The sequence below is a fragment of the Bos mutus genome, chromosome 17 (genome assembly GCF_027580195.1).
Source record: "Bos mutus isolate GX-2022 chromosome 17, NWIPB_WYAK_1.1, whole genome shotgun sequence".
Lineage (NCBI taxonomy): Eukaryota > Metazoa > Chordata > Mammalia > Artiodactyla > Bovidae > Bos > Bos mutus.
In genome coordinates, this window is record NC_091633.1 from 25,958,572 (window position 1) to 25,986,425 (window position 27,854).

Sequence of the window (27,854 nt, forward strand, 5' to 3'; positions counted from 1 at the left end):
AGGGAAGTCAGGATTCCTAGGTCAGAGGATGCTGCCATGCAGTGGTGGAGATTTTGGATTCTGGCGCTAAACTCCTGGGGTTGGCATCCAGACTCTGCTCCTGGCTATCTGCCCCTGAGGCTTTGGGAAGTCATTTCTCCTGATCATGTCTCAATTCCCCTTGTTGTCATGGATATGAGAGGGACAATACTTCTGTCATCTCCTGGGTAACCCACAGATGCACTCTGAACAATGCCCAGTTGAGAAGGATTCAATAAACCCTGCTATCAGCACCGTTGTTGCTGTTACAGCTATTTTCTTTTGCTTCTTTGACCTGAACTAACTTTACAAAGTGTCAAGGAAGCTACATAACTAGCACCTGCTCTTAGGCTGTTAGGTTTTCAAGCAGAGCTCTCCGTTCCAATTCTGAAAAGGTGTTTTCAGTTGACTCTTGATCCTTGTCTTTGCTCAGCCTGCCAAGCCAGCCCAGATCAGTCGTTGGGTGTTCTGACCAGGAATAAAAACACCTCCTCTCACCCACAAACATCCTGGCTGCTCACTCATCAGAAAACAGGACTGAGACGTCCACAGAACCGGATGTGTGCATGTGAGTGTTTCGAGGGGTTTTAACCTAACGCTACTTCCAGGGCAGCCCTTCTCTATCACTGTGTCATCCCTAGCTGTGTCTTTCTGCTCAGTAGAGGATCTCACTAAAGTCAGACATGGAAAACATGAATTTCCAAATGAAAAGTACACTGCCTGCTAAGGATGCTCCTGAGGACCCAGTGGGTGGGGACTCGCTCAGGTTGTTCCTGGTCAACACTTCCAGTTACTAAGGCGCTGAGCCAGGATTGGCCAAGATTCCCAAGTGCCCTACTCCTTCAGCTACTTATCCTTCCTGTAACCAGCCTAGCAGACTCTCTAAACAACGCTTCTTAAACTGCTCAGGGGGTTGGTTAAAACGCAGACATCTGTGCCCCATCCCGAATTTCTGCTCTAGCAGGTCGCAGGCAGAAGCTGAGGATCTGTGTTCTATCGAGCTCCGGGGTAATGCAGATACTGAAGGTCTGGAAAGCACACACTGGGTCTGGGAAGCCCACGTTGAGAACAACCCAAGAGTGAGGAAAGTCATCATCAGTTCTACAAATTCACAGCCAAACTCAGAGTTTTGGAAAAGGCTCAAAACCCTGTTTGGAGAGACAGTTCATCTCCCTTCTTCCCCAGGTGGCTGCCTGCAGGAAGAACGAGGAAGGGCCCCTCCGCTGCTGGAGAAGCCACTGCCCGCCCATGACACAGGATAGCAAGGGGCCCACTCAGGTGCAAGGCGTGAATACTGATGACCCACAGAATTCGGGCTCTCGGCAGTGCAAGCACGCGGATGGCCCGAGGGCAGAATCATCCTGACAGTTCTCCTCCCCGCGGTCATCTGAATTCACAGAACATCCTTCCAGCCTGAGAATGGAAGCCGGCTTTGCTGGGCTCGCTCATCACTCACGGTGGACAGAACCCTGGGCCCCAGTGCCTGGATTAAAGTGTCTCCCTGGGGCAGAACTCCCACGAGCAGCTCCTTGGCTCCCCCCACCCCAGGGAGACCCGGGCACCCACGACTGCATCAGAAGCTGCCCATGTTCAGAAGAAGAGGGAGATGGAGCTGGCCCAGGGGCGCACGGCCGGTCCACTCATGGGAAAAAACTTCACCAAGCACATGGGAGGGGAGGACATCACTCGCTAAAATACCTGCATGCTGTCCAGTGTGTTCTGGGTGAAGAGCAAAGCAAAACACAATGACGGGAAGACGTGGTGAATAAAAGAAAACCCAGGTTCTCAGCCCATCTGCGTGGCCCTCTCCGTTTTCCCAACCAAAGCACGTTACATCCGTCCCCCACGTGTCAGGGCCTGCACCCCGCACCAGCGCCGGGTGACGTGACCTCAGCGGGGCTGTCACAGAGCAGCAGCTCAGAAGGCAGATTAAAACAACACAGACCATCAGATCGATGGGCTTGGGGTGAAGGGAAGGAAAGAAGCTGGACTTCCAGCCAGGAGACTATGCAAATCAAACTGCGGTGGGCGATCCTGCGAGGGGAATGAAATGCTGTTTCAGGGAGATGTATGGCCATTGGGACGTCTGTTTCCACTCTCTCAGGTTATATATTTTCCCACCTGCTATTTATCACTCCCAGCCCTCCAGATATTCATTAGCTAATGGATGCTTTCAAAAAAATCAATTTTAATATATATGATGATAATGATGAAACCGTTTCCTGGGGGAGGAATAGATTTTAAAAGGCAATGTAAGAGATGCACATATTCTGTTTTAAGTGGTCACGCAGCTGCCCTGGGGGACAAGAGACAAGGTCATCTTAAAGAGGACAGGCGCTTCCCTTATGCAGAGACACAGGCCCAGGGGAGAGGCCCTCCTGGCCTTTCTGGATGGAACAGAACTAGGGGAGGAGCGCTTGTGGGGCCACCCCACGCTGTGCAGCCACCCCTCCTGCTGTTGTGTCTTGACTGAGGGGTCAGTAATTGGGGGACCTCTGTCTTCAAAAGGGAGATTCCTTATGTCCATTTATTATACATGAGGCATGCAGACTGCAAAGGCCCCCCAGGGGACCCCAGGAGTTTCCTCCATTCCCGAGGATATGGGAGGCCACCAACTGGAGGCAGAGGGTGATTCTGACACGTCACCTGCCTCCTGCCAAGCCCCCAGCATCAGAGCCAGTGAGAAAGGCCTGCAGGTGGCTGGGGAGGGTGACTCCTGCTGTGCTCACGGGGACAGTACCTGTGGCCGCGCCTCGACCGTGTTCACTGCTGCAACTCCCTTCGCTGTCCTTTCTCTAAATCTGCAAATGCCTCCCCGGATGCCAGGTATTTCCTCAGGCTTGGCGCTATCCTTTAAAATACCCCCATTCACCTGACACCCGTAGGAATGATCCACTTCCCTTTCTCCTGTAAGGAAGCAGGCTCACCCTCCCTGCTTCCCATTCAATCAGAGGAGAGCAGAGCACCTCTGAGACTCACAGTTCTGATGCTGGCTGTGTGGCCACAGGAAAACTGCTTAACCTCTCTGGGCCCCACTTCCTCACATGTAAAAATGGGACTCATAATGATACTGATCTGATGGTCTGCTTGCATGGACAACACGGGAGGATGTGTAAACGGCAGGAGTAATGGGTACCCAGTGGGCACTCAGTAAAGGTCGGTTACGACTTCTACAAAGCATTAACACAGCATGCCCTGAGCTCACCCACCCCCGGGGAAGAAAGCCAGCAGGGCTGGCTCACTTACCTCTAGCAGCTGCACCGCACCTTCATGTTCTTTCTTAGCTTCAACCTGAGCCTTTTGGATGATGAAAAAAGACAGAAGAGTGAACGTTTACAGTGGGAAAAAGGCAGCAGAATTAGAGATTAATGTCGAAGTTATCAGGGAGTGTGGGTCATTGATATTCATTCCTCTAACAAGCCCCAACATTCTCAGGGTCTAAATCAGTTCTCATTTTTTTTCCCTTCCTTTGGGCAAGATGGAATGGATTGGGGTTGGGCTTGACGCTCTTTGTAAAAACTGAAAAGCACCCCCTCATCTGGCAGAGAATGGAGAGGCTGGTGAGATTGGGCTGCTGCACGAGGTGGTAAAGAGCCCACCTGCCAATGCAGGAGATGTAAGAAAAGTGGGTTCGATCCCTGGATTGGGAAGATCCCCTGGAGGAGGGCATGGCAACCCACTCCAGTATTCTTGCCTGGAGAATCCTATGGACGGAGGAGCCTGGCGGGCTGCAATCCATGGGGTCGCAAAAGTCAGACACAACTAAGCACATGATAGAGAAGAAAGAATCCACCTGCTAAACTGAGATTTACATTCAGGATTCTCAGCTCTGGAGGAATATTTTCTCCAGGTGGCTGGAGAATAATAAAGAGAAGAGTTGGATGTCATAAATAAGCCAGTGAGAGCTGTCTTAACAGCTTCTACTTCTCACTTGAAAATTTCCATTAGTCGGAAAGAGGGAAAGGCTTGGCTTCCCCAGTACGGACTAAAAGCGAGAAGTAGCCTGATATTTCCATACTGTTCATTCATATGCATTTCATTCTCACATATTTCCAATGAGGCTTTTAAGAGCTGGGGAAGTGAATAGAACCCAGCAAATTAACTCAACCATTCTTGAATCCAGCTCAGTCTTCAAAAGCTCAAAATTGTTCCTTTCAAAGCAAAAACAAGAGCGACAATAAATCATGAAATGGGGTTGGAGGGGGGAGACAAAACAGCTAGAGAACATACAGAGATTATATAAATAACACCACCATTGAGCCACTTGAGTCAAAGATAGTTTTCAACTGGCAGAATGAAAAACAACCAAAAACCCCATCACAGGCTGTTAAAACACAGCCAAGCTGGCAGTAACAACTTCGTTTCTGGCTTCAAGTACAAATCAGGAGTTCGTTTTCGTAGGCTACTGGCAAGCTGGGCCATTTGGGCAATCAGAATAGATGGCTAAAATTAACAGTTAAAATTGGCAGTGCTGAATTCTTGCAGAATCTAGGCGACAGCTTCAGCGAGGCTCATTTTGGGGGCCACTGCCAACACATGGGGAAGCTGAGACCTTCATGGTTTCCTACAGAACACATTAGACTTGAGAGGGACTGACTCCTAGGGAGACCCACAGTCCTACGGTCAGAAGAAGGGGCTTGTCATCCAGGGATGAAATGTCCAGGGAGTGAGTTAACATGGCAGCAAACACATCTATTTCAGGGGGAGGGGTAGCTGTTCAAAAGGGACATAGATTTCCTGCTGCCAAAGCTTTGGACGTTTGGCTGGGACAGACCAGCATGTAACACTCAGAGTAATAAGCTCCCAGGCACCTTGGTGATGGGGTTGGGAGTATGGATGCTGGGTGGGATGAGATGAGAGTGGGTGGGGGTCATTTACAGGTGCTGTTAATATCAACTCCACAGAAAAGACAGTGAGATTCATGGAACTAAATGTACAGATCCTCAAATCAGGTCCCCGGGTTCCACAGAGCTGAGGAAGTCGTGAGCACTGATCAGTATCCCAGGCATGCATCGCGGGAGAAATCAACACACTGAATGAACTCAGAAGGTCAGCTTGAGATGTCCCTGTTACCCACACACAGCAACTAAATCCAAAACATGCAAGGGAAGCATTTGACATGGAGGCAAAGCAGTTTTATGAGCTGCAGGGTAAGTTTGGTTTCTAATAGCAGTGAGCATGTCAATAATGGCCTTAAGCCTGGGAGCCTTCGTTTCCCGCACGGGAGGAATTTAAAACAACAGTAGCATTTGCAGATGAATTTTAAATGTGGACAATTTTGCTCATACACTGAGATTATAACTGCTACTTGTAATAAGATGAGGATGTAACCCACACAGGAAAAGGAAGCAGTTAGAGCGACTGGACTCTGCTCACTGGTTCCCTAGAGAGACACTAGGGTTCTGGTGTCAGGCCTCCAGGGGACCTGGACCATGCTGTCTAACCTCAGGTTCTGCATCTGTGAGGGGACCTGCATCCCACAGGTTACAGTGAGAGCTTATTGCTGTCACCACTCATACATTCAATAGACACTTACCAAGGATGGCCTGGAACTTACCATCAGTTATCCTGGTAAAGTTACAGGACCAATTGATGGAGTCTTACTAGGTCTTTCCTGCATTTATTCATTCATTCATCCGTATTCATTCATTCAAAGTTCCTGAGTATCTCTGTTCATTCATTCATTCATTCAAAGTTCCCAAGCATCACTTGTTGAGTACCTGCTCTGTGTCAGGCAACGTCCTGGGAGTGCAGACACTCCACTTGGGATGCAGAGAACAGGCAAAGAGGTACAACAACGAGCAAGTGGCATCACTAAAGGGGGTGAGTGGCAGAGAACGCCAGAGCGGGGGTGATGAAGTCCATTCAGGCAGGGCAGCCGGACAGAGACTCCCATGACAACAATAAGCCAGCTCTGTCATTTTTTGGGGGCCAGGCATTCTCAGGGAAGAGCAGAGAGGGGGATGTTTGGGTCACAGAGAGGAGGCCAGTGTGGCTGCAGGAAGGGCGACAGGGCAGGAGGAGTCAGAGGTGGTCAGGGTTTTAAATAAGATGACAGATGTCTGCCTAGTACCGGGCCCAGAATATGCTACACTGAAAGCAAATGTTCATGTTGTAGCTTTTATTATCACTGTCATTGTCCATAGCCTATATTCACAGCCTGGCTCACTGCTGTGTTCTTAGCCATCACACAGCCGACATGCAATGCTCAAGGACTGTTTGCGAATGAATGAAAGTGAGGATTCTCAGTCAAGCTCCTGGTTCAGTGATCTCCATGAAGCAGCTGTCCCGTGGAAAAGTCCTCGTAGACAGGACTCTATCTGCTTGGACTTCTATTTTTTTTTAAGCTTACATCTCCACCAGCTACCAGAAATAAGGGTTGGCCAATGGTCTTATCTCACCTTGACTCCCACTAGAATAGCCTTGGGCAGCTTGATCATTCATCCATTCTTCAACTCAACAGGTGTTCTCACCTGCCCACTATTTCCCTCGCTCCTCCCAATCACCATATTGAGCAGAGGGAAGAGCTGAACTTCCAGGGAGGAGGGAAGAGGTTCCCTGGAGAAAGTTCTGACATCAGCTGGGTCCCTGAAAGCCAGGACCTTCCTTAGGGTGGCCAAGTCCAGAAGTGAAGCTGAAACCACAAAGCGATCTGCAAGGACTACACAGTAGCAGAAAACCGCTTACAATTCATGAGAAGATAAACCTCTGGCTTCCTTACACACATGCTGTCCATATTTGAGGATCTGGGAAGAAGCAAATCCCACAAAGTACAGAGTGGTCAAGGGAATTCCTAAGATGATGGTGAAGGGCATTTCTAGACCCAGTGTAGCATCCAGCCTCTGGGGCAACCAGCCTGGACTGGAAGATGAGGCCGGGCTCCAGGCAGGATGTCTCAGAGGAAAATGGAATGAAAACATCCCCTGAGGAGTCTGGTTGACTTGAGAGAAATTTTAACACTCTGGCAGAAAGTTTGGGAATAAGAGAGTGATGAGCACACAGAAGACTGAGCAAACACACAGAAAGGCAACTGACTCCAGGGGAAAAGGAAAGGCTGTACCAAAAAGGAAACACTGCCCTTTGCAGAGCCTGGCAAGATGTGCAGAGCACACCTTGCTGAGGATGGAATGGACTTCAGCTTGGGACAGGACGTTTGAGATCATCCAAGCTGGACAACCAGTTGGACAAAAGAAGTGGGGTTCAGTGGAATCCAACTTGGAGATCCACATGTGGGAGTTGGCACACAGACGGCATTGACACCCACGGAACCAGACAAGGTCATGGAGGGAGCAGTGGAGGTCAAGAAGAGATGTGGGAGATTCCCGGGTGGCTCAGTGGGAAAGAATCTGCCTGCCAATGCAGGAGACACGAATTCCATCCCTGATCCAGGAAGATCCCACACTGCTGCAGAGCACATAAGCCTGAGCACCAGAATTATTGAGCTCGTGCTCTAGAGCCTCAGAGCCACCACTTCTGAAGCCCATGCACCCTAGAGCTCGCGCTCCAGAACAGAAGAAGCCACCACCACGAGAAGTCCAAGCACCACAACCAGAGCAGCCTCCGCTCACTGCAGCTAGAGAAAGCCCTTGTGCAGCAAGGAAGACCCAGCACAACCAAATAAATAAAGAAAAAAATTTAAAAAGAGACGTGGATGACAGGCAGAGCCTTGAGGATGCTTAGAGGGCTTCTGTGAGGAAGGAGAAAACTGGAAGAGAGTAGGATCCTGGAAGCCTAGGGGTTGGGGAGAGAGACCCTCTCAAAATGTGTCTCTGGGTCAAAGAGGAAGAGGGCAGGACACTAACCACTGAGCAGGACGTCCATGCACGGGTGACTTAACAAAAGCCATGGCATTGGCGAGATGAAGCTGGGTCCCACAGGAGTGCATTCAAGAAATCCTGTACTGGGATTTGCAGCAACACGGATGCAACTTAGAGATGATCATACTAAGTGAAATAAGTCAGACAGAGAAAGACAAACACCATATGATATCACTTATATGTGAAACCTAGAATAGGACTCAAATGAACTTACCTATGAAACAAAAACAGACTCAAGGACATAGAGAACAGAAGGTGGTTGCCAGGGGAGAGGAGGATTAGGGGAGGGACGGATTGGGAGTTTGGGGGGAGCAGATGCAAACTACTATGTATAGAATGGATAAACAGCAAGGTCCTACTGTAGAGCACAGGGAACTATAACAATCTCCTGGGATAAACCAAAATGGAAAAGGATATTATAGAAAGAATATATATATAGGTGTATAACTGAATCACTTTTCTGCACAACAGAAATTAACACATTATAAACCAACTATGCGTGTGTGTACTAAGTCACTTCAGTTGTGACTCTTTGTGACCCCATGGACTGTAGCCCACCAGGCTCCTCTGTCCAGGGGATTTTCCAGACACGAGTACTGGAAAATACTCATGTACTTTCCAATACTTTCCAGTACTGAAAATACACGAGTACCCACGAGTGGGTTACCATGCTCTTCTCCAGGGGTTCTTCCTGCTCCAGGGGTCAAACTTGTATCTCTTAAGTCCTCTGCGTTGGCAAGCAGGTTCTTTACCACAACGCCACCTGGGAAGCCACACATCAACTATACTCCAATAAAAATAAATAATGGGACTTGTAGTCAATGGGACTGCAGACAGCTTCTAGGAACTATGCACGTTGCTATCTCATGATAACCAAACTGGAACTCAGGGCGCTCTGGTGACTTTTATTATGATAGAGGGACAAGGGCTAGAATTCGGCTTTCCATAGGATATGAGCATTTCTATAATAGGTGTCTGCCACTCATTTCAACTTCACCCCATATAAAGTCATTGTCCTCATCAGTCTTTATTCTGTGTTTCCTTTATGGCATTTCCCTGATCTGAACTTCTTTAGTTCTTCATGACTTGTTCACTTATTCTCACTCGGTAAGCCAGAGGTCTTGTCCGACTCTGCACTGCATTCCTGGTTTCCAGAACAATGGCTGAGCAGCCGACACACAGGTGGAAGCTAGCAAACGTGTGCTGATGAGTGAATGAATGAGCGAGTGAACCGGACAGCAAATGTAGCACGAGGGCTGTCCGTGCAGGAACTCGAACACAGACGCGAACTCTGGAAAGAACTCACCAATCTCGTTCCACTCAAGTCTCAACCTTTCTAATACTTTTTTATTTTAAAAATCAGAGCTCTAAGAAATTACAAGGTTTGTGCATTCATCCTTCATTAGATTTTCTTCCTCTGCTTCCCCCCACCCACCTCCCGATGAAGCATGAGTGTGTCCAAAAGAGAGGCAAGGATGAATTCAGGGGGAAAAAAAGCAAAAGCAAAGGAAGTTGGATGATGCTCAAGAGAGACACTGGGAGCTGAATAAGGGACTTGGCTCTAGTGCACTTTCCTCGGCATCAAGTGTTTCATAGATAAAACTCCAGGCTAAAAGAGAAGGACGCTCTGGTAAGAAAAGCCAACCTGTCACCCTTGCTGGACAATATTTGTATTTCTGTCCTGGATGCTCCCAGCCTGGGGATGTGGCTTTCAGGGATGCAGTGAAGGAGTGTAGGTACCAGGCACCGGAAGGTCCCTCACGCATGGAAAGAGGGAGAAGACAGGAGTAATATCGGTGTCTGCATCCCAGCAATATCCTTTCTGGACAGCATCTAATGAAATCTTGCTTCTCAGCGTACCAGCCAACTTATTATGACAGGTAATAAGGACTGTGACAGTCTCTATCGCACCAGCATAATGAAATCTATCCTTAGCACGAGGTCTCCACAAATGATTAGGAAAACAGCATCAGAAGTTATCTGCTTGATGCTACACGCTCTGCTAATAAACTCGGGAGAAGAAAAACACTCCAACAGATAGGGATCTCCAGCCAGATAAGGCTAGCCACTGAGTCCTTTATTTGAGATCAAAGACCTGGAGGGGCTGGCTGGGGGTGGGGGCGCCACCGATGGAGGAGGAGGGTGCCGGCTGCTCATCCCAGTGAAGGGAGGCATAACTGGGACCAGCATCTGCATCAGTGGTCAAGCTGGGTCCTGCCTGGAAGGGCTGGGCTGCCTTCCCATGGGTGGGGGACACAGGGCTTCAGGATTGAAACCCAATGAGAAATATACACAGGGACCCCAAGCCTCATGGTTCTGAAGGAGGGGTCCCCAGATTCATCTGGACAGAGACAGGAAGAACAAGGCTGCTGATTAAGGATGCTAACTTTCGTGGTCCCCAAACCACCCCAGGTGCCATGGGAATACACCTTCTGAACTGCTTGGTCCCCTCCGCTCGTCCCCTTCTCCCTCCCTCTGGTTTCTGTCCTTTGTTCTTCCTACCATTTTTTCTGTCCTTACTCCTCTGCTTTGCTTTCTTCTTTTTATGTTCCCTCTCTCTCTTTCTCCCTCTCTTGTCCTTGATCATGCTACATATTTCTGCTCACTTAATAACACATCATGTAAATCCGAAGAGACGGCATCTATAAGCAGAATTTCTTCCTCCCAGTGTGGTCATGCTGCTCTGTGGTATGGATGCCCCGCAGTTCACACAGCCTCGCCCTCGGATGGGCATTGGATTTAATCTTGTTACCTATGCCCACACAGCAGGATCCAAGTCGAACCAAACCAAAACTGGTTCCTGTATTTGTTACAGGTATATTCCCAGAACAGAAGGTTGCAGGGTCAAAATAGACCTTTAGTTCTCAAGGATGCTGTCAGTCACTTAGCCCAGAGATAAAGCAATTCACACCCCATTTTAATAACCCACAGGCGTGTCCTTTTCCCTACAATCTCGCCAGCATCAACTGTTAGAGCTTTTCCTTTGATTTTTGCAGCTTAGAATATAATCACAAGTTAACTGAGGAGAAACTAGAGCACACGGGGAATCTTTCCACACCAAGAAGTCATTCCCGAGCGTGTGAGAAAAGGCTCGGGAGAGCAGCCAGCCACCCACACTCCAGGTCCCCAGCGCACTGCCTGCCTTCTCCCAGGCCCCCAGCCCCAGCCCCAGCTCACCTTCTGCAGGAGGTCAATTTCCTGCTGCTTGGCGTTGAGGATGGCCAGGGCTTGTTCATGCTCCAACTCCAGCTGCTGCCGCCGTTCTGCGGCCTCTCGCATGTGCTGGGGAGGCAGGGGGAGACACACAGGTCAGGTCAGCCCAGCGCCCTGCAGGGAGCCGCGTCCTGGGTTCCCCCACAGCCAGCCGGCTCCCCGGTCTGACTCACCGCCTGCATCTCAGCTTCTCCCCAGGGCGGCAGGATCAGCCGGGGAAATCCTCACACCCACAAGCTTTCCTCCCTGTTTGCGCGTTTTCTGTTTTACGTGCCAAGAGCACGTGAGCAGAGCTGCAGGTTCTTGTGTGGAGGTGAATCTCTCTTCTCTGTTTGAAAAAATCCTCTCTTTCTCCGCCCCCGCCGCCACCCCCAGGTCTTCTGCAAATACCAGCCAAGATGCATGGCTCTTTCCCTAGATAGGGCTACTGTTTCAAGCTTCTTACCACCATGTAGCTGCTGTCACCCACAATAACCACAGGAGTGAGGTAATGTAACTGGCCCCATTCTACAGATGGGAAAACTGACATGCAGTTTTCCTTGTTTGACACACACGCTAAGTGGCAGTCGGGCATTCAAATCTGACACTTCTATGGAGCTTCCGAATCTCAGGGTTTGGGCCTGTCTGATCACTCTGGTGAAGTGGGGTGCTCAGCCCCCCACGAGTCCAAATGTCCCTTCATTGGTCCCTCTGCAAATGCCCTGCCGAGGCAGGCGGTCCCGGGGCTGGGCCCTTCCTCTAACCAGAGCATCTTCTCCCTGCTCTGATGACCTCTTGTCACCCAAAGTCATCCCTCAGGAGAAGCCATCAGTGGGCATCAGAGAACACGAGGACCTCCTTACCCCTAACAGTGACCACCTGTGAACCCTGGTGGGGAGGAACCATGCGAAATGACACCATGCAGAAAAAAGGCACAGGTGGGACCAACTTTCACACAGGCAGAATCTCGTGGAAGATTTCACGGGAAACCATCTGAATTTAGCTTCTTTCCTCACCTTCCTCCCCCCTCCCCCTCTCCTCCCCTCTCCTTCATTTCTCCCGCCTTCCCTTCCTTCTTTCCTCTTTCTCTTTTTATAATGAGATTTATGTGGCTCAGCAGTAAAGAATCTGCCTGCCAAGGCAGGAGACGCAGGTTAGATCCCTGGGTCGGGAAGATTTTCTGGAGGAGGCCATGGCCACCCACTCCTGTATTCTTGCCTGGAGAATCCCATGGACAGAGGAGCCTGGGGGGCTAGAGTCCATGGGGTTGTAAAAGAGTCAGACACGACTTAGCGACTAAACAACAGTAACAACAAATGCCAAAGGTGATTTAGCAGTCAACATTTTAAACATTGGGATCCTTCACGTAGAAGTCCGGATTCCTTCAGAAAAGGGAAGATTTAGCTCCGTGTCTCACCTGGAGGAGCTGGCAGAGGCTGGTCCCTGAGCACGCGCCTGCTGCTTGTCTGCTGCCCCTGCAGACCAAGCCTGTCCTTCCAGTGGCCTGACAGCTGAAGCTGTGTTCACGTTATACAGATGGGAGACATCTTAATATAATGGGGCTCTGCTGAGCTGTGTTTAGTCATTCAGTCGTGTCCAACTCTGTGACCCCATGGGCTATAGCCTGCCAGGCTCCTCTGTCCATGGGGATTCTCCAGGCAAGAATACTGGAGTGGGTTGCCATGCCCTCCTCCAGGGGATCTTCTCAACCCAGGGATCGAACCCAGGTCTCCCGCATTGCAGGCAGATTCTTTGCCATCTGAGCCACCAGGGAAGCCTGATACAATGGGGAGGGGACCCTAATGTACTTTCCTCCTTGGCTTGAATTTGTTGGTGATTGTTATTATTTATTACTTTAAAATTTTACCATTTTAATTCTTTTACTTATTTTTATCCCCTAGCCTGGGGATGGGGGCACAGAGAGATAAGGGCAGAGAGGCAAATTCTATGCTTTTCACCATTTTTCCCAAGTCCATTCCACCTGCTACCACCAAAAGCTCTTTTCTTCCAGGAACGATCTTGTCACTCTGCCAGTTTAAACTGTGAATGGGGAGGTTTGGGGGGTTCATGTTCCAAAGTTTTGTGGTTCATTTGTATTAAGAAGTGAAGTCTTCCTGCCTTCCATGTTGCACGCATTACATGTGTGGTGACATCACAAGCTGGCTTTGTCTCCCATTTTGGGCTAAACAACCTTACAGCCCCTCTGCTGTCTTAGTTTGATGGAAAGCTGCAATTACAGTAAGTCCCCTGACATGTCAAAGTTGCCAGTGTGCCCCTGTTATGCTGGACGACTGTACTTTTCAAGGTATTGTACTGTAAGATTAAAAATGTTTTCTTTAATTTTTGTTCACTTTTTAAATGTATTATTGTATTTTAAGTATTATAAACCTATTACAGCACAGTACTATATAGCCAATGGTGTTCTGTTGGACTTAGGAACAAATTGGACTAACAAACATGCTCTCAGAACAGAACTTGTTCGTATATATAAGGGAGTTACTATAGTCAGCCCTTCAGCGGAGGAGTGGTGGTTTCACTGTTGCTATGGAAACTCGGGATCCTGGGAAGATAGGACCCCCCAAATATGAACAAAATCCCTTGAAATGTGGAAATGGGCATGACTGTCGATGACTATAACCTGCCTGAGTTGGGGCTGGAATGCGTCATTCATGTCTATTTGTGGACAGGAGGAGAATCAGCACACATCCATCCTTTTACATCCACTCCAGTCTCCAGCCTTCCTGGTCTCACCAAGTCTCGCCTTCCTGAGCGGGAGAGGGGTTATTTGCCTGTAGACCCCCAAGAGCCAATGTTGACCATGGCTCTCCTGGCCCTGTGGAGTTCTCGGATTACCAATTTGGGTCCAGAAATTGCTAATGATCTCTAATGACATGCTTGAACCCCACTGTCCACTATCAAGCCACTGATTCCCAAACCAGCAGTACAAGGTACCAGCATTTTCAGAACACTGAGAAAGACCAACCACCAGAGCCTCTGAAGACGTAAGGAATTCTCTGAGCTTCCAAGAAGCTTTGGAAATTCTTCCACAAACACTGCTCACTGACTCAGAGGGATATTATTTTTGTCTGGTATTGTATTTCTTCTTAAAAGCATCAGAGTTCATTAACATTTATTCTCTACCAACATTCATGGGATTGTCAAGACGGTTGATGGGACTGTGTGTGTTAGGCTCTTCATTCTAGAAAGGAACATTTCTTTCCATTCCTTCATTCATTTTCTTCTTCTATGTATTTGTTCATTCAACCAACATTTATTGGGAAACTATCACATGCCAAGAAACTAGGCCTACAGAACAACAGGATTCTGCCTTCATGAATGGGCATTCAAATTGGGAGAGTGGATAAGAAAGGGGTTATGCAAGCCAATAAACAAAGACACGTCAATTGCAACAAGAAGTGTTAGGCTGAACCACTTAAGTTGACATTGAAGCATCTTTGACTTATAAGACTGTCTATTCACATAGCCTAATCCTATGATGCAATGTCAGTCCAATGCTGTAAAGAAAATTCACTCACTCATTCATTTATTCAACAATTACCAAGTATCTGTCATGTGCCAGTTGCCACTCTAAGTTCTGAAGGTGATAATGATGAAAACAAACACAAAACCAGCTCCCTTGGAGCTTACACTCTGGAGGCAGACTCTATTCACATGCATTAAACAACATGAAGCGTGTCAGGCGGTCCTAAGTGTTACAGAGAAAAATATGGTGTGAGATGAGAGGGTGGGTATGGAGTTGCAGGCATTGCAGAGGCTGGCAGCATTCAATGAATTGGCTGGAGCCTCATGGAGAAGAAGCAGAGACTGTGGCAGGTGATGGAGCTCCGCCCTCGTGGAGGCTGTGATGCGAAGTGCCCTGGCGCAGGAACATCATGGCACAAGGACATCGCCCATTCACCGCCCATTCCCACTGAGATGAGGCACTGAGCCAAGCTGCTAACAGGACTGTGGGGCTGTGAGGACTGCACTGAGCCCCCAGGAAGCTTCCAGAATGTTCCCTGCTCCGTCACTGCTCACTGGTTTGGACAACGTCCCACAGCAAGGAAAGGGAGACTTTCTTCTCCACCACTTCAAGGAGGAATGTCTTTCCAGAGAGTGACTGATGACTTCCCATTTGGTCTTGTCAGCCTAAACTGAGCAGATGCCCACAAGGAGGCCAACCCCTGGCAGCCAACAGCCTGAGGGGTCTCTGCACCCAGGAAGTGAGTCATGCACCTTTTCTGCTCAGAACCCCTCAGTGGTCCTCATCGCCCAGAGTAAAACTGTGGTGCTGCCATGGCGGGGGAGCTGCAAGACCTGCTCCTTCCTCTCTGATGTCACTGCTGTCCGTCTCTCCTGTTCTGCTCCACAGGCCTTGATTTTCTTACTCTTTCCAAGGGCCAGCCACCCCAGGGCCTTTGCACATGCTGTTTTCTCTGCCAGTCATATGCTTCCCCCACCTGATATTGGAAGAGCTTGTTCTCTCAAAGTCCAGTCTTCACCCAAATGCCACCTTCTCAGAGAAGCCGTATTTAAAATGGTAACCACCCCAGAGCATCCTTATTCTCCTCCCTGCTTTATTTCACTCCAGAGCACTTATTGCCATCCAATATATTTCACACTTCATGAGCCCACTGTCTGCTTCTCCTTCCTAGGATGTCTCAGGCTGTGGTCCTTGCCCCTGGACAGGTACTCAGAAAGTAAGCCGTCCTTTGTGATCTGCCCGTGACTCCTCAGAGCTCAGCTCTGCCCACTCATCCATCCTGCTCCTGTCACACTGGCCTCCACCAAGTTCCTGGAACTTTCCAAACATTCCCCAGTATGTGCTTGCAGAGACAGTGATGATGGAGGTGTGCTTCCGGCACTTCAGGTCAGAAGAAGGGCAGGGTGCAGGGATCAAGAAGCAGACTGCCTGGGTTCAAATCCCAGCTCTGTTGCCTTCAGCTAGTGACTTAACCTCCCTGGGCTTCATTTTCTTTTTTTGGATTAACTATTTATTAGCATTTGGATCAATTTTTAGATGGCTGTGCTGTGCTTAGTCCCTCAGTTGTGTACCACACTTTGTGACTGACCCCACGGACTGTAGCCCGCCAGGCTCCTCTGTCCATGGGGATTCTCCAGGCAAGAATACTGGAGTGGGTTGCCATGCCCTCCTCCAGGGGATCTTCCCAACCCAGGGATCAAATCCAGGTCTCCGACACTGCAGGTGGATTCTTTACCACCTAAGCCACGAGGGAAGCCCAAGAATAATAGAGTGGGTAGCCTATCCCTTCTCCAGGGGAAATTCCTGACCCAGGAATCAAATCAGGGTCTCCTGCATTGCAGGCAGACTCCTTACCAGCTGAGCTACCAGGGAAGCCCTTTTAGATACTTAATTAACAATTAAATAACTAATGTTTATTAGTTAATTATGAATGACCACCTGCTTTGAAGAGGGGTTTTGAATATTACATGAGTTAGGATAGTACCTGGAATCTATTAAGCCTATTATCTTTTACTCTGAATATAAGAAAACCCCTTCCCATCGACCTTGGAGGTTATCATGACACAGGATACTGCAATACAGTATTGTGTAACAAAGTGTCACGTAAAGCATCATGTGATAGAGGATCGTGTGATAGAGCATCGTATGTGGTGTGCCATAAGACATCATCATTACATGTTACAGTATCATGTAATTTAACATCATGTCATTAACTGTAATGTGATGCTGCTTTAACATAAAACTCAAGGTGCAATGGCGAATGGGATTGTTACATTTCTCTTTCTGATGTTTCATTGTTAGCGTATAGGAATGCAAGGGATTTCTGTGTAATAATTTGGTATCCTGCAACTTTACTACATTCGCTGATCAGCTCTGATAATTTTCCGGTGGCATCCTCAGGGTTTTCTAAGTACGGTATCATGTCATCTGCAAATAGGGGAGTTTTACTTCTTCTTTTCCAATGTGGATTCCGTTTCTTCCTTTTTCGTCTCTGACTGCTGTGGCTAGGACTTCTGAAAGCTATGTTGAATAATAGTAGCAAGAGTGGGCCCCCTTGTCTAAAACTGGTACTGATGAACCTATTTGCAGGGCAGGAATAGAGATGCAGACGTAGAAAGCAGACTTGCGGACCCAGTGGGGGAAGGAGAGGGCGGGACAGAGGAGCATCGAAACATATATGGTGCCATGTGTAAAACAGCTAGCTAATGGGAAGTCGCTATATAACCCAGGGAGCTCAATGGGGTACTCTGTGACAACCTAGAGAGGTGAGATGGGGTGAGAATGGGGGGGAGGTTCAAGAGGGAGGGGACATATGTACACTTAGGGCTGATTCACATTGTTGTATGGCAGAAGCCAATACAATATTGTAAAGCAATTATCCTCCAATTAAAAAAAAAAAAAAAAACTCAAGGTGAAGGGGGGAGGCGGGGGTAGAATATATTCTATGACCAAGGACTCTACCAGTAAGGCAATAAGTGATAAAGATGATGGTATTGGTAAGATGATAGTGTTAAAGAAAATGTGTACCATTTAGTAAGCTCTTACTAATACTGTGTACCAGGAACTATCTCTAACACTGAGAGCTGGGCATTGTGATTATGTTTACAACAGGCCACAGATTCATGATGCTAGCGGTAAAGAATCTGCCTGCCGGTGGAGGCAACACAAGAGACATGGGTTCGATCCCTGGATAGGGAAGATCCCCTAGAGGATGAAATGGCAACCCACTCCAGTATTCTTGCGCAGAAAATCCCATGGAGAGAGGAGCCTGGTGGGCTGCCTATAGGGCCACAAAGAATCTGACATGACTGAGCCACTGAGCACACACACGGCACAGACTCAGGGAAGCTGAGTGCCTTGCTGAAGCCCACACCAGAGCCTGGAAACCATCCCCAAACGACAAACCTCAGAGCCAGAGTCTGCCTAACCGCTGACCCTTTGCTGGCCTGAGGCCACTTCTCCATGGCCATCTTCAGTGTGAAACTCTAGCAGGGGCAGATCTGCATTTTCAGACTCCAGAACAAGCCGATCTGGTTCGGATGAACAATTATGCAGCTGTTTAATGATACTATTGTTCCAGCTAATTTTTGCACTTCTGTTTATTTTGGAAGCGGGCACTGCCAAATACAGCCTGCGTAATCTTTATTTAGCTTCGGGAAGGAAGTTATTAGTGGAAGGAGGAAACCATTTGCCTTAAAGGATTCATTAGAAACATTAACCAAATATAAAATTCTTCCAGGCGTGCTGCCACAGGCGTGGGGGTCACTGGAGGATAGACGGGCCACAGACACCTTAGTGGGCTTCTTGTGTAGAGGCGAAAGGGGAACAGGAGTGTGTAGGTCAGATGGATGGGAACAGCTGGGGTGGAAATAGCTGTTAAGTTTTTCAGACTGATGGACCAAGTCAACATGAAGCGGTTGTCAGAAAAGCAAAATGTGTAAAAATATATGCCCTTCTGGGTGTTACTGATCAGAGTTCTTGGCCTTCCTTAATCAATAAAAATTGACAAGAAGCCAGACAAGAAATTCAGGCAGGGCTTTATTGGGGCCCCTGCTGCAGCAAGCAAGGAGTGAAAACAAGTAACAGGTTCCCTGTCTTGCTTGCTCCCTGAGGGCATGAGAGCTGGTTCTTTATGTGAGGGTAGGGATGTATCCAGGGGTCAGGCTGGAGGAGGGACAGGTGGTCTGCCCACCCCTCTAGTGGTGTTGAGGGCAGGGGGCATGCGCAGTACCCTGCTTTTGCTCCCAACACCCTGTTTTTGCTCCCAGCTCTTCAGCAGTGGCACTTGGAGTTTTGGTCTTTTTGTACCTTTTTGTCCATAATTTGCCCCAACTGCTCATGCAATTATTTTTAGTCCCTTACAATTTCTTTGTATTTTATTGCCCGAGCAAACATTGTCCAGGTGCAAGCACTGCAGCAAAGGGTCCCAGGCCCCAGCCTGTCTCAGGGGACATCGTGTTTGAGGTTAACTATAATAAGCATCACAGCTGGGGGAATAAGAGTAGCTGGGAACTTTTTTAGCTTCCTGTGCATCTTCCCTCATCCTACCTGTCCCTTCAAAGCCACGTTCCCCTCCAGCTACTGCCCACATATCTGTTTCATTTTCCAGCAAACTGCTTAGTGTTGTCTGCACCCACTGTCCCCGCGACCTCACTCCCCACTCACCCTTCAAGCTTCTTTACCCTGGCTTGCCTCCTACCGCTCAGCTAGCAGCCTTCTGCCAAGCTGACCAAGGAGATCCCTGCTGTCCAAGCCAGAGGTCACATATCTGTCTGATGGAATCATCTCTTAGCAGCACGTGGCAACCGGGGCCACCTCCTCATGAAACACCCGCTCTGCTCCTGGCCCAGGAACCCCCACATTGGCCCAGTGTCCCCTCTTCTCTGTTAACTCCAATTATACACTCACCTTCCCAAATAAAATCTTTATTTCTACACTCATATCCAACTGCCTATTTCTCATCTCCATGTGGATGTACAGGAGGAAGCTCAAATTCAACCTGTCCAAAAACAGAGTTCTTGACTTTCTTTCTCCAACCACTTCCAGCCCTCACTTGCCCTATCTCAGCAATGATCCCACCAGCCATTCAGATTCTACAGCCAAAAAGCCAGGAGTCATTTTTGCTCCCCTATCCTCCTTGCTCCACATCCAAGTCTTTAGAAAATCTTCCATTTGCACCAAAACTTCCTGGGTTGGCTCTTTTCTCCATTTCCACTTCCATCACCACTGGGCTGGACATAATCATGACTCCGCCAGACAATAGCCAGACTTTGGAGTTGGTCTTCCTGCCATCAGTCCTGCCCCCTGAAAAGTCCCCCAGAGTAGCCAGGGTGCTCCCTCCAAAACACAGGCGTCTGTGATGGCTAATTTTGTGTCAACTCACCTGAGCTAAGGGATGCCCAGAGAGCTGGGAAAGCATGTCTTCTGGGTGAGTCTGGGAGGCTGTTTCTGGAAGAGATTAGCATTGGAATTGGGGAACTGAGTACAGCAGATGGTTCTCCCTGGTGTGAGAGGGTGCCATCCCTTATGCTGAGGACTGGACAGAACGAGAAGGCAGAGGAAGGAAGAATCACTCTCCATCTACTTGAGCTAGGACGTCTATCTTCTGCCCTTGGACATCAGCTTCCTGCTTCTTGGGCTTTGGGGCTCAGATTAGGACTTACATCATCAGCCCCCAAATACTCAGGCCTTTGGACTTGGACTGAATGACACCACTGGCTTTCCCGGTTCTCCAGCTTGCAGGTGGCAGGGAGATCATGGGATTTCTTGGCCTCCACAACTGCCTGAGCCAATTCCTAGACTAAATCTCCTCTTGTATCTACATCTCTCTCTCTCTCTCTCTCTCTCTGTACATCTGACTGGTTTTGCTTTTCTGGAGAACCCTAATACCCTGTCTTCTGTTTAAATTACTCAATGGTTGCAATTGCACTTGGAGCAAAATTCAAACTCTTTGCCACTGCTGAAGGGTTCCTCTGTGATGGGGTCCACTTGTCTCTTAATCTCTTACTTCCCTCCTTCACTATTTAGCTGTGCTGGCCTCTGATCAGCTCCACTCTTATGTCAAGATCATCCCCGTCTCCACATGGGGAGCATATGCCACCCCACTGCCTGGAATGCTGGTCCTTGTAATCTTCACATGGCTGACCCGTCACTGTATTTATATCCACCAGAGGTTATTTTGTCTATTTTTATGTTTATTTCTTCTACGTCTTCCCTCCTCCCTGCTTATCTGAGATCCATATGATTAGAGAACTCATCTCCACCTGCTGATAAACCCCAGAGTCTAGAACAGTCTCTGGCACATAGTGGGATGGAATAAATGAATCCCTTTATCCAGAACATCTTCCCCATGGCTCCAACCCAATCTCAACTCTCTCTTCGCTGTCACTTATGGTTGTTCTTGTTGTTTAGTCTCTAAGTTGTGCCTGACTCTTTGCAACTGTATGGACTGAAGTCCACCAGGCTCCTCTATCCACGGGATTTCCCAGACAAGAATACTGGAGCCAGTTGCCATTTCCTTATCCAAGGGATCTTCCCAATCCAGGGACAGAACACGTGTCTCCTGCATTGGCAGGTGGATTCTTTACCACTGCGTCACCTGGGAAGCTCTTCACTTATGGCATCTATCATTATTCTGCATATAGCAGATGCATTGTCATTATTATCATTCTGCATGTAATATATGCATTATTACTATCCATATTCTGCATATATATCATAGACTTTGTACCATTCTGATTAATTTTGTGCAATTCCTACTTTTTCAATTGGACTCTAAATGTCTCTTCCATACCCATACTCCACAGGCAGTAGAAGCTTAATTCACATTTGCCAAATGGAATTCAATCAATGCTTATGGATGGAAGAGTTGCCCTTTGGCTGTCAGGAAACTAAATTTCTGCCTTTAGGGAGACTAGAGGAGAGAGAATTCTCACCACTAGGGATCCCACATTTTAACCGAACTGTGAGCCAGACACATCGACTAATTCTCCCAGAGGAAAGGCATGCTGTAGGGTTAGTGTCTTCCGTTTATCAAATGTTTTCTAGGAGATGAACTTTGAAGGCTGATAAAGAGTAGAGATAAATGGATGGTGAGAAAATGTTTAAACCAACAATAGGAGAGTGATTGGTTTTGAAGTCTGAAACCTGTGGAGTTAAGTGAATGGTGGGAGAAAAAATTAACTCAGATGATAGACGGGGTTTGGAGCTGTGAGTTGAACATTAGTAACATCTATGAACCAGTCAAAGCAAAGAAACAGACAAGACTCAAGACCATACAAACATATTAAACGTACTCATATGTCTTGGCATAAGGATATACTATTGATTCATCCCATACAGCATTGATTTTCCAAATACAGCCAGAAGATATGTCTATGTTGAAACACACACAGAAAACCACAGTGTTGCGAGGTTAATATTTTTGAGCTATTGATCAGTATTTCTTTCTGTTATTCTCTTCTATTTCTCCTCCACTCCTGCCCCACCTCCCATCCAGAAGGCAGGTCCATTCTGTGCTTGCCATCTCAGAGAGGATGGACAGAGTTGGGGCAGATAAAAGACTCTCCTGGGCTTTGGGGCAGGATGAAAGGAAATCACACCGACCAGCTATGTGTGGCAACTACCTAAAACTACAGCTTCCCTCCACATCAGCAAAAACATTGCTTCATCAGAAGTCAAGAGATAAACTCACGTGTGTATAGACCCTGGTGCATTCTGGAGAGAAGGGCTTTGGTTCTTCTTTCTGGAATGTTCCAGAGATGTGAGACCCAAGAGAACTTACAGCTAGTAAGTGATTTCAGAAAATGAAGCTCTGAACTGCCTAGCTGAGATCTCTGCACTACACTGGGCTAATTCAGAGTTCATATGAATTCATACCACTCAACTATCAAATTCTTTAGTCCTCTAGTTAATTATACTGTCGGGTATATTTGAAAGGTACTAAGAGAGTAGATCTTAAAAGTCTGCATCACACACACACAAAATTTGTAATTATCTACAGTGACAGATGTTAACTAGACTTATGGTGGTGAACATTTTGCAACTTAGACAAACATCAAATCATAATGTTGTACATATGAAACTGACATACTGTTATATGTCAATTGTACTTCAAAAAATTCTTTGGTCTTATATTTTGCAATGATGTCATGTAACTAAGAATAGCACTGAAGCATGTATATTACCATATGTGAAACAGATCGCCAGTCCAGGTTTGATGCATGAGACGAGGTGCTCAGGGCTGGTGCACTGGGATGACCCTGAGGAATGGGATGGAGAGGGAGGTGGGATGGGGGTTCAGGATGGGGAACACATGTACACCCATGGCTTATTCATGTCAATGTATGGCAAAAACCACTACGATACTGTAAAGGAATTAGCCTCCAATTAAAATAAATAAATGAATTAAAAAATCATAATGTTGTACATCTGAAACTGACATACTGTTATATGTCAATTATACTTCAAAAAATTCTTTGGTCTTATATCTTGCAATGATGTCATGTAACTTTCAGAGAAGGCAATGGCAACCCACTCCAGTACTCTTGCCTGGAAAATCCTATGGATGGAGGAGCCTGGACGGCTACAGTCCATGGGGTCGCTAAGAGTTGGACACGACTCAGCGACTTCACTTCCACTTTTCATTTTCATGCATTGGAGAAGGAAATGGCAACCCACTCCAGTGTTCTTGCCTGGAGAGTCCCAGGGACAGGGGAGCCTGGTGGGCTGCCATCTATGGGGTCGCACAGAATCGGACACTACTGAAGTGACTTAGCAGCAGCAGCAGCCTGTAAATTTAAGCCTTGTCTCCAAAATGATGGAAACAACTGTTAGACTGTGGCTTGTGGATTTTTAAAGCCTAAATGTAAATAATAAGAATTGGACAGAAGGGTGGGAATCTCAGCATATGCATGCATGGGTGGGGACAAGATGGAATTCTCCAACAATTGATATTATGTAATCCCGAATCACAACTTAGGTGTAACCCTGGTGTGCTGGTCAATTGTCTTATTGCTGTGAAGTCTGTTTTTTTCCCTTCCCTGCTTTGCTCACAGAGAACTACACTTCCCAGACTGCTTTGCCCAGGCTTCTCAGCAACTGGCCAGTTAGAGGAACCAGAGGGTGGGAAGAAGACAGAGGCCCTCTCTCTACTTTCTATATTATCTCTGCAACTGGTTTGTTCTCCTCTAAGGGTCTAGCTCCAGCTGGGCGGCCCTCACCCATGGTCGTTGGGAACGCCATCGCCCCTACTCTCTCTGTAGCCTTAGAGGTGGTATCTCCAAGTGCGTGTTTGACTTCTCACCTCCCCTGAAAGTATTAGTCGCTCAGTCATGTCCAACTCTTTGTGACCCCATGTTCTGTAGTCTCCAGGCTCCTCTGCCCATGGAATTCTCCAGGCAAGAATACCGGAGTGGGTAACCATTCCCTTCTCCAAAAAATCTTCCTAACAAAGGGATCGAACCTAGGTCTCCTGCATTGCAGGCAGATTTTATAACACTGAGCCACCAGGGAAGCTCTTCTACTGCCTCTGTGACCAATTCCCTGAATTAAGGTCCCTCCACCTAAAGACACCTAGATTGGGACTTCCCTGGTAGTCCAGTGATTAAAAATCCACCTTGCAATGCAGAAGATGCAGTTTTGATCCCTGGTTGGGGAAAAAAAAAATCCCACATGCCATGGAGCAACTAAGCCCATGAGTTACAACTACTGAATCCATGTGCTGCAACTGGAGAGTCCTGTGAGCCTCATCAAAAGATTCCACACAATACAACAAAGATCCCACATGCTGCAACTAAGATCTGATGCAGCCAAATAAATAAATAAATATCAAAATACATTCATATTAAAAAAAAAAGACACCTAGATTGGTGTCTGCCTTTCAACTGAAATCTGGCTGAGAGGCTGAAGAAAAAGGATGAAGCCAACTCCAGGTTGACATCACAAATGTCTAACATTCTTTCAAAACGAGCATCTTAAGGGAATTAAGTAACTTTGGGGGAAAAATGCTCTATTTCTTTCACTTGAGCTTTAACAATTAGATTAATGTTTTATGGATATCCTGTGACAACTGGAAAAAAAAAAAAAACACTGAAATCTGAACTTTGCTGACACCCTGCTAAGCAGCAATGAATCTGTCCAGGAACATTTACAGCCTGAGAATGGCTTCATTTACTTTACCCACAATTTTACTGGTTTTAATATGGCTTAGTTAGTTTGCTTGAAACATTTCTACTGAAAAAAATGGTTTTGATGCTTCTCCCCAACTGAGAAAATTGCTCCTTTCATTCTCAGTGTAGCTGACCTTGGAATGAGCACTTTAATGAGTCTGTGTTGTCTCCTCTCCCGGAGGGTAGGGCACAGACATGCAATTCAGGGAGCTCTGAAGCCTGTGGCTTATGCATAGTGGGTGGAGAAGTTCAAGGGTGACACTCCCTGGGCCCAGACCCCAGTCTTCTGTCTAGGAAATCTTGCTGAAACACCAAAAGCTGAAAATCCAGTGGGTTGAGAAATTACTAGAAACAAGACAAGACACAAACACCTTTTCATTTTATTTCTGACACACACCCATCAGCTGAATACTCAGAACTTCAGAAATGATGTAAAATGGGAGCAAATGCATCCTTCTATCCCATTATTCATCCTCCCTTCACAGTTACCATAAAGATGTCCAATGGATGGATGGACAGATGGAAAGAAAAGTGGATGGATGGATAGGTGGATGGACGGATGACTTAGACAACCATAGTCTTGCCCTTTCCTCTCATTGTCCAGGCTTGCCAACAGTGCCTTGGCAAGCCACCATGTGCCCTGGGGTTAGACTAACTTTCATGTCCCAAGAAATGTTTTAGGTCATTTCTGCCTTCCTGATTTGGATTATGAGGTTCTGTCTTCACTTAATGGTCTGATTTACTCCTAAATGTTCACTAATTCCCTTGTACCCCAAACCCAACTCAAACTTCACTTTCTCTAATTTGTCCCCAGTTACTCTCATCCTTGGGGCTTCCCTCGTAGCTCAGTCAGTAAAGAATCTGCCTGCAATGCAGAAGTCCACCCGCAATCCGGGAGACCTAGGTTCAATTTCTGGGTCAGGAAGATCCCCTGGAGAAGGAAATGGCAACCACTCCAGTATTCCTGCCTGGGAAATCCCATGGACAGAAGAAACTGGCAGGCTACAGTCCATGGGGTTGCAAGGGTCGAACACGACTTAGCAACTAAACCACCAACCACCACCACTCTCATCTTACTGACTTCCTTCTCTGCAATGGACTTCTGATAATCTTCTCAGCCCAGATTGTATTACCTGTTCAAATGATAGCAGCATCCTGAATTATCCCAAGGACATCATCTTTTCCCTTCTCTCAGTTTCACATTTTGTGGGGAGCAACCTCAACCCCTGACCCCAAGGTCTGCATGTTATCTACACACTTCTAGATACACAAGCCCAAAGGTTGACCAACTGAACAAATTCTGAGACATTTACTAGAAATATTGGGAAAGATGGAAATATTTTCTTCTGTGGGGGTTAAACTGCTGCTGCTACTGCTGCTAAGCCACTTCAGTCGTGTCGGACTCTGTGAGACCCCAAAGATGGCAGCCCACCAGGCTCCCCCGTTCCTGGGATTATCCAGGCAAGAGTACTAGAGTGAGGTGCCATTCCCTTCTCCAGTGGGGGTTAAACTGGTAGAATGCAAATCAGGAGATGTTGGGTACATGACTTGGTGGCAGCCTGCCTGTGCCTGATTGATACAGAAAAAATCAGTTACAAAAGATGAAGAGAGACTCTTCTCGATATCACATACATACCTTGATTCAACCTTGACTGAAGCCTAACCTCTCTCATATTTCCCACTTTATAAACCAATGATTTTTCTCTCTTAAAACCATTTGACATAGGTTTTCATGAACCTTATCCCAAATTATCTTCACTAAGACATTTTCAACAGCACTTATGAGTACCACAAAGCTTACTTAGTTCTATAACGTCTCATGCACTGAACCTTCATGACTTTTTAGTCCTGTTTCTCAAAATAAAGAGACAGCTGGTGAATCATGACAGTTTTGGAGTTCTTTCAATTCCTGTTTTGGGAAGAAGCAGCCAGAGAGTTAAAGGAGCCTTCCAGAATTAAAATGACACCTTCTCAGCAACAGAGAGTGTACACTGGGGTAGAGGGACATGGGGGTGGAGAGGGGTGGAGTGAGGTGGGATGGAGGCAGGATGCCGCTCTCCCAGGGCCAGGAAACAAAGTCCTTAGATCAGGTCACTGGCAGCAAATTTCGTTATTCAAGGAAATTAACCTTATTTTAGTAAGGTTGAGACCCATGAGTCCAGCATCAGAGCCAGACAAGGGGGTTTCTGTGAAACTCTGGGCCAGAGGACAAGTTCAGAGGATTGAAACAGAGGTCACATTTAAACACACACTGGAACTTAGCCACCCTGGAAAAAGGTTCCGGTGGAGGGAGGGAGAGAACTCAGCAACTGAGAGTTTTCATGGGAGCTCCTGATCCTGCATATGGAGCCACTGCAATTAAACCCTCCTAGGCTTCCCTGGGGCTTCCCTGATAACTCAATTGGTAAAGAATCATCTGTATAAATTCCGTAAGTCTTCATGATCCTGACTGTTCCTGGGAGCACAAGGGGTCCGTGGGTCCTCAAGAAGAGTCTGAAAGTCTCTGGTTTTCACGCCAAGACAAACCCACACCAAATTCCTAATATTTGGCTTCCATTTCCATTTACAAATGTTTTCCCAATTCCAAGGGCACATGTCATGTTCCGTGAGACTATTTCACATCTGAAAAGTCTGAAGATCATGCACCCCAGCAAGTAGTGCCTGTTTGAAATGCTCTGCCTGTGGCAGGACTTATTTTTAAAGCAGTGATATTTATAGCCTGATGTCGGCATTAACACGAGTGCTTAAGTAGCCTACAAATGTCAAGATGCCGCTTTCCCAGGAAAGCTCGGATGTGACATGGAGTGAACGAGCGTGGAGCAAATTGAATCATCTCCTCCACATTAGATCAAAGGGGGATCTGTCTTCTGCTTTGGCTCCTGCCCTGCCTGGGCAAAGAAATTAAGGAAAAAGTCATTTCCCTTAACAGGAGTTAACAGCGATGCTTTTAATGTCACGTTCATGGGATCCGGTGTGCCTGGTGGAAATAATGAAGCATTTCTGTGCCCACAATTTCCTTTTACGAGACACCTGGTGAGAAGAACACATCATTTACTGAGGTCATGTCTTCAAAAACAAGAAAAGAGGCTTTTAAAGCTGTTTGTTTTCCATGCCATATGACTTCCTGTCCTGTCTGTGGAAAGCAGAGTCATTCATAATGAGAATTAGCATGAA

General features: G+C 47.2%; 1 protein-coding gene across 1 annotated transcript in view; it reads right to left on the reverse strand.

Annotated features, from left to right (window-relative positions):
• The window catches only part of RIMBP2 (RIMS binding protein 2), a 233,707-nt gene that overhangs the window by 72,332 nt on the left and 133,521 nt on the right, over window positions 1-27,854 (reverse strand). The window contains exons 4-5 of the mRNA XM_070386334.1: window positions 11,013-11,117; window positions 3,265-3,315 (exon numbers count right to left, since the gene is read on the reverse strand). Coding sequence (XP_070242435.1) covers window positions 3,265-3,315; window positions 11,013-11,114 — 153 coding nt within the window. The 5' untranslated portion in view covers window positions 11,115-11,117. The remainder of the gene's footprint in view (window positions 1-3,264; window positions 3,316-11,012; window positions 11,118-27,854) is intronic.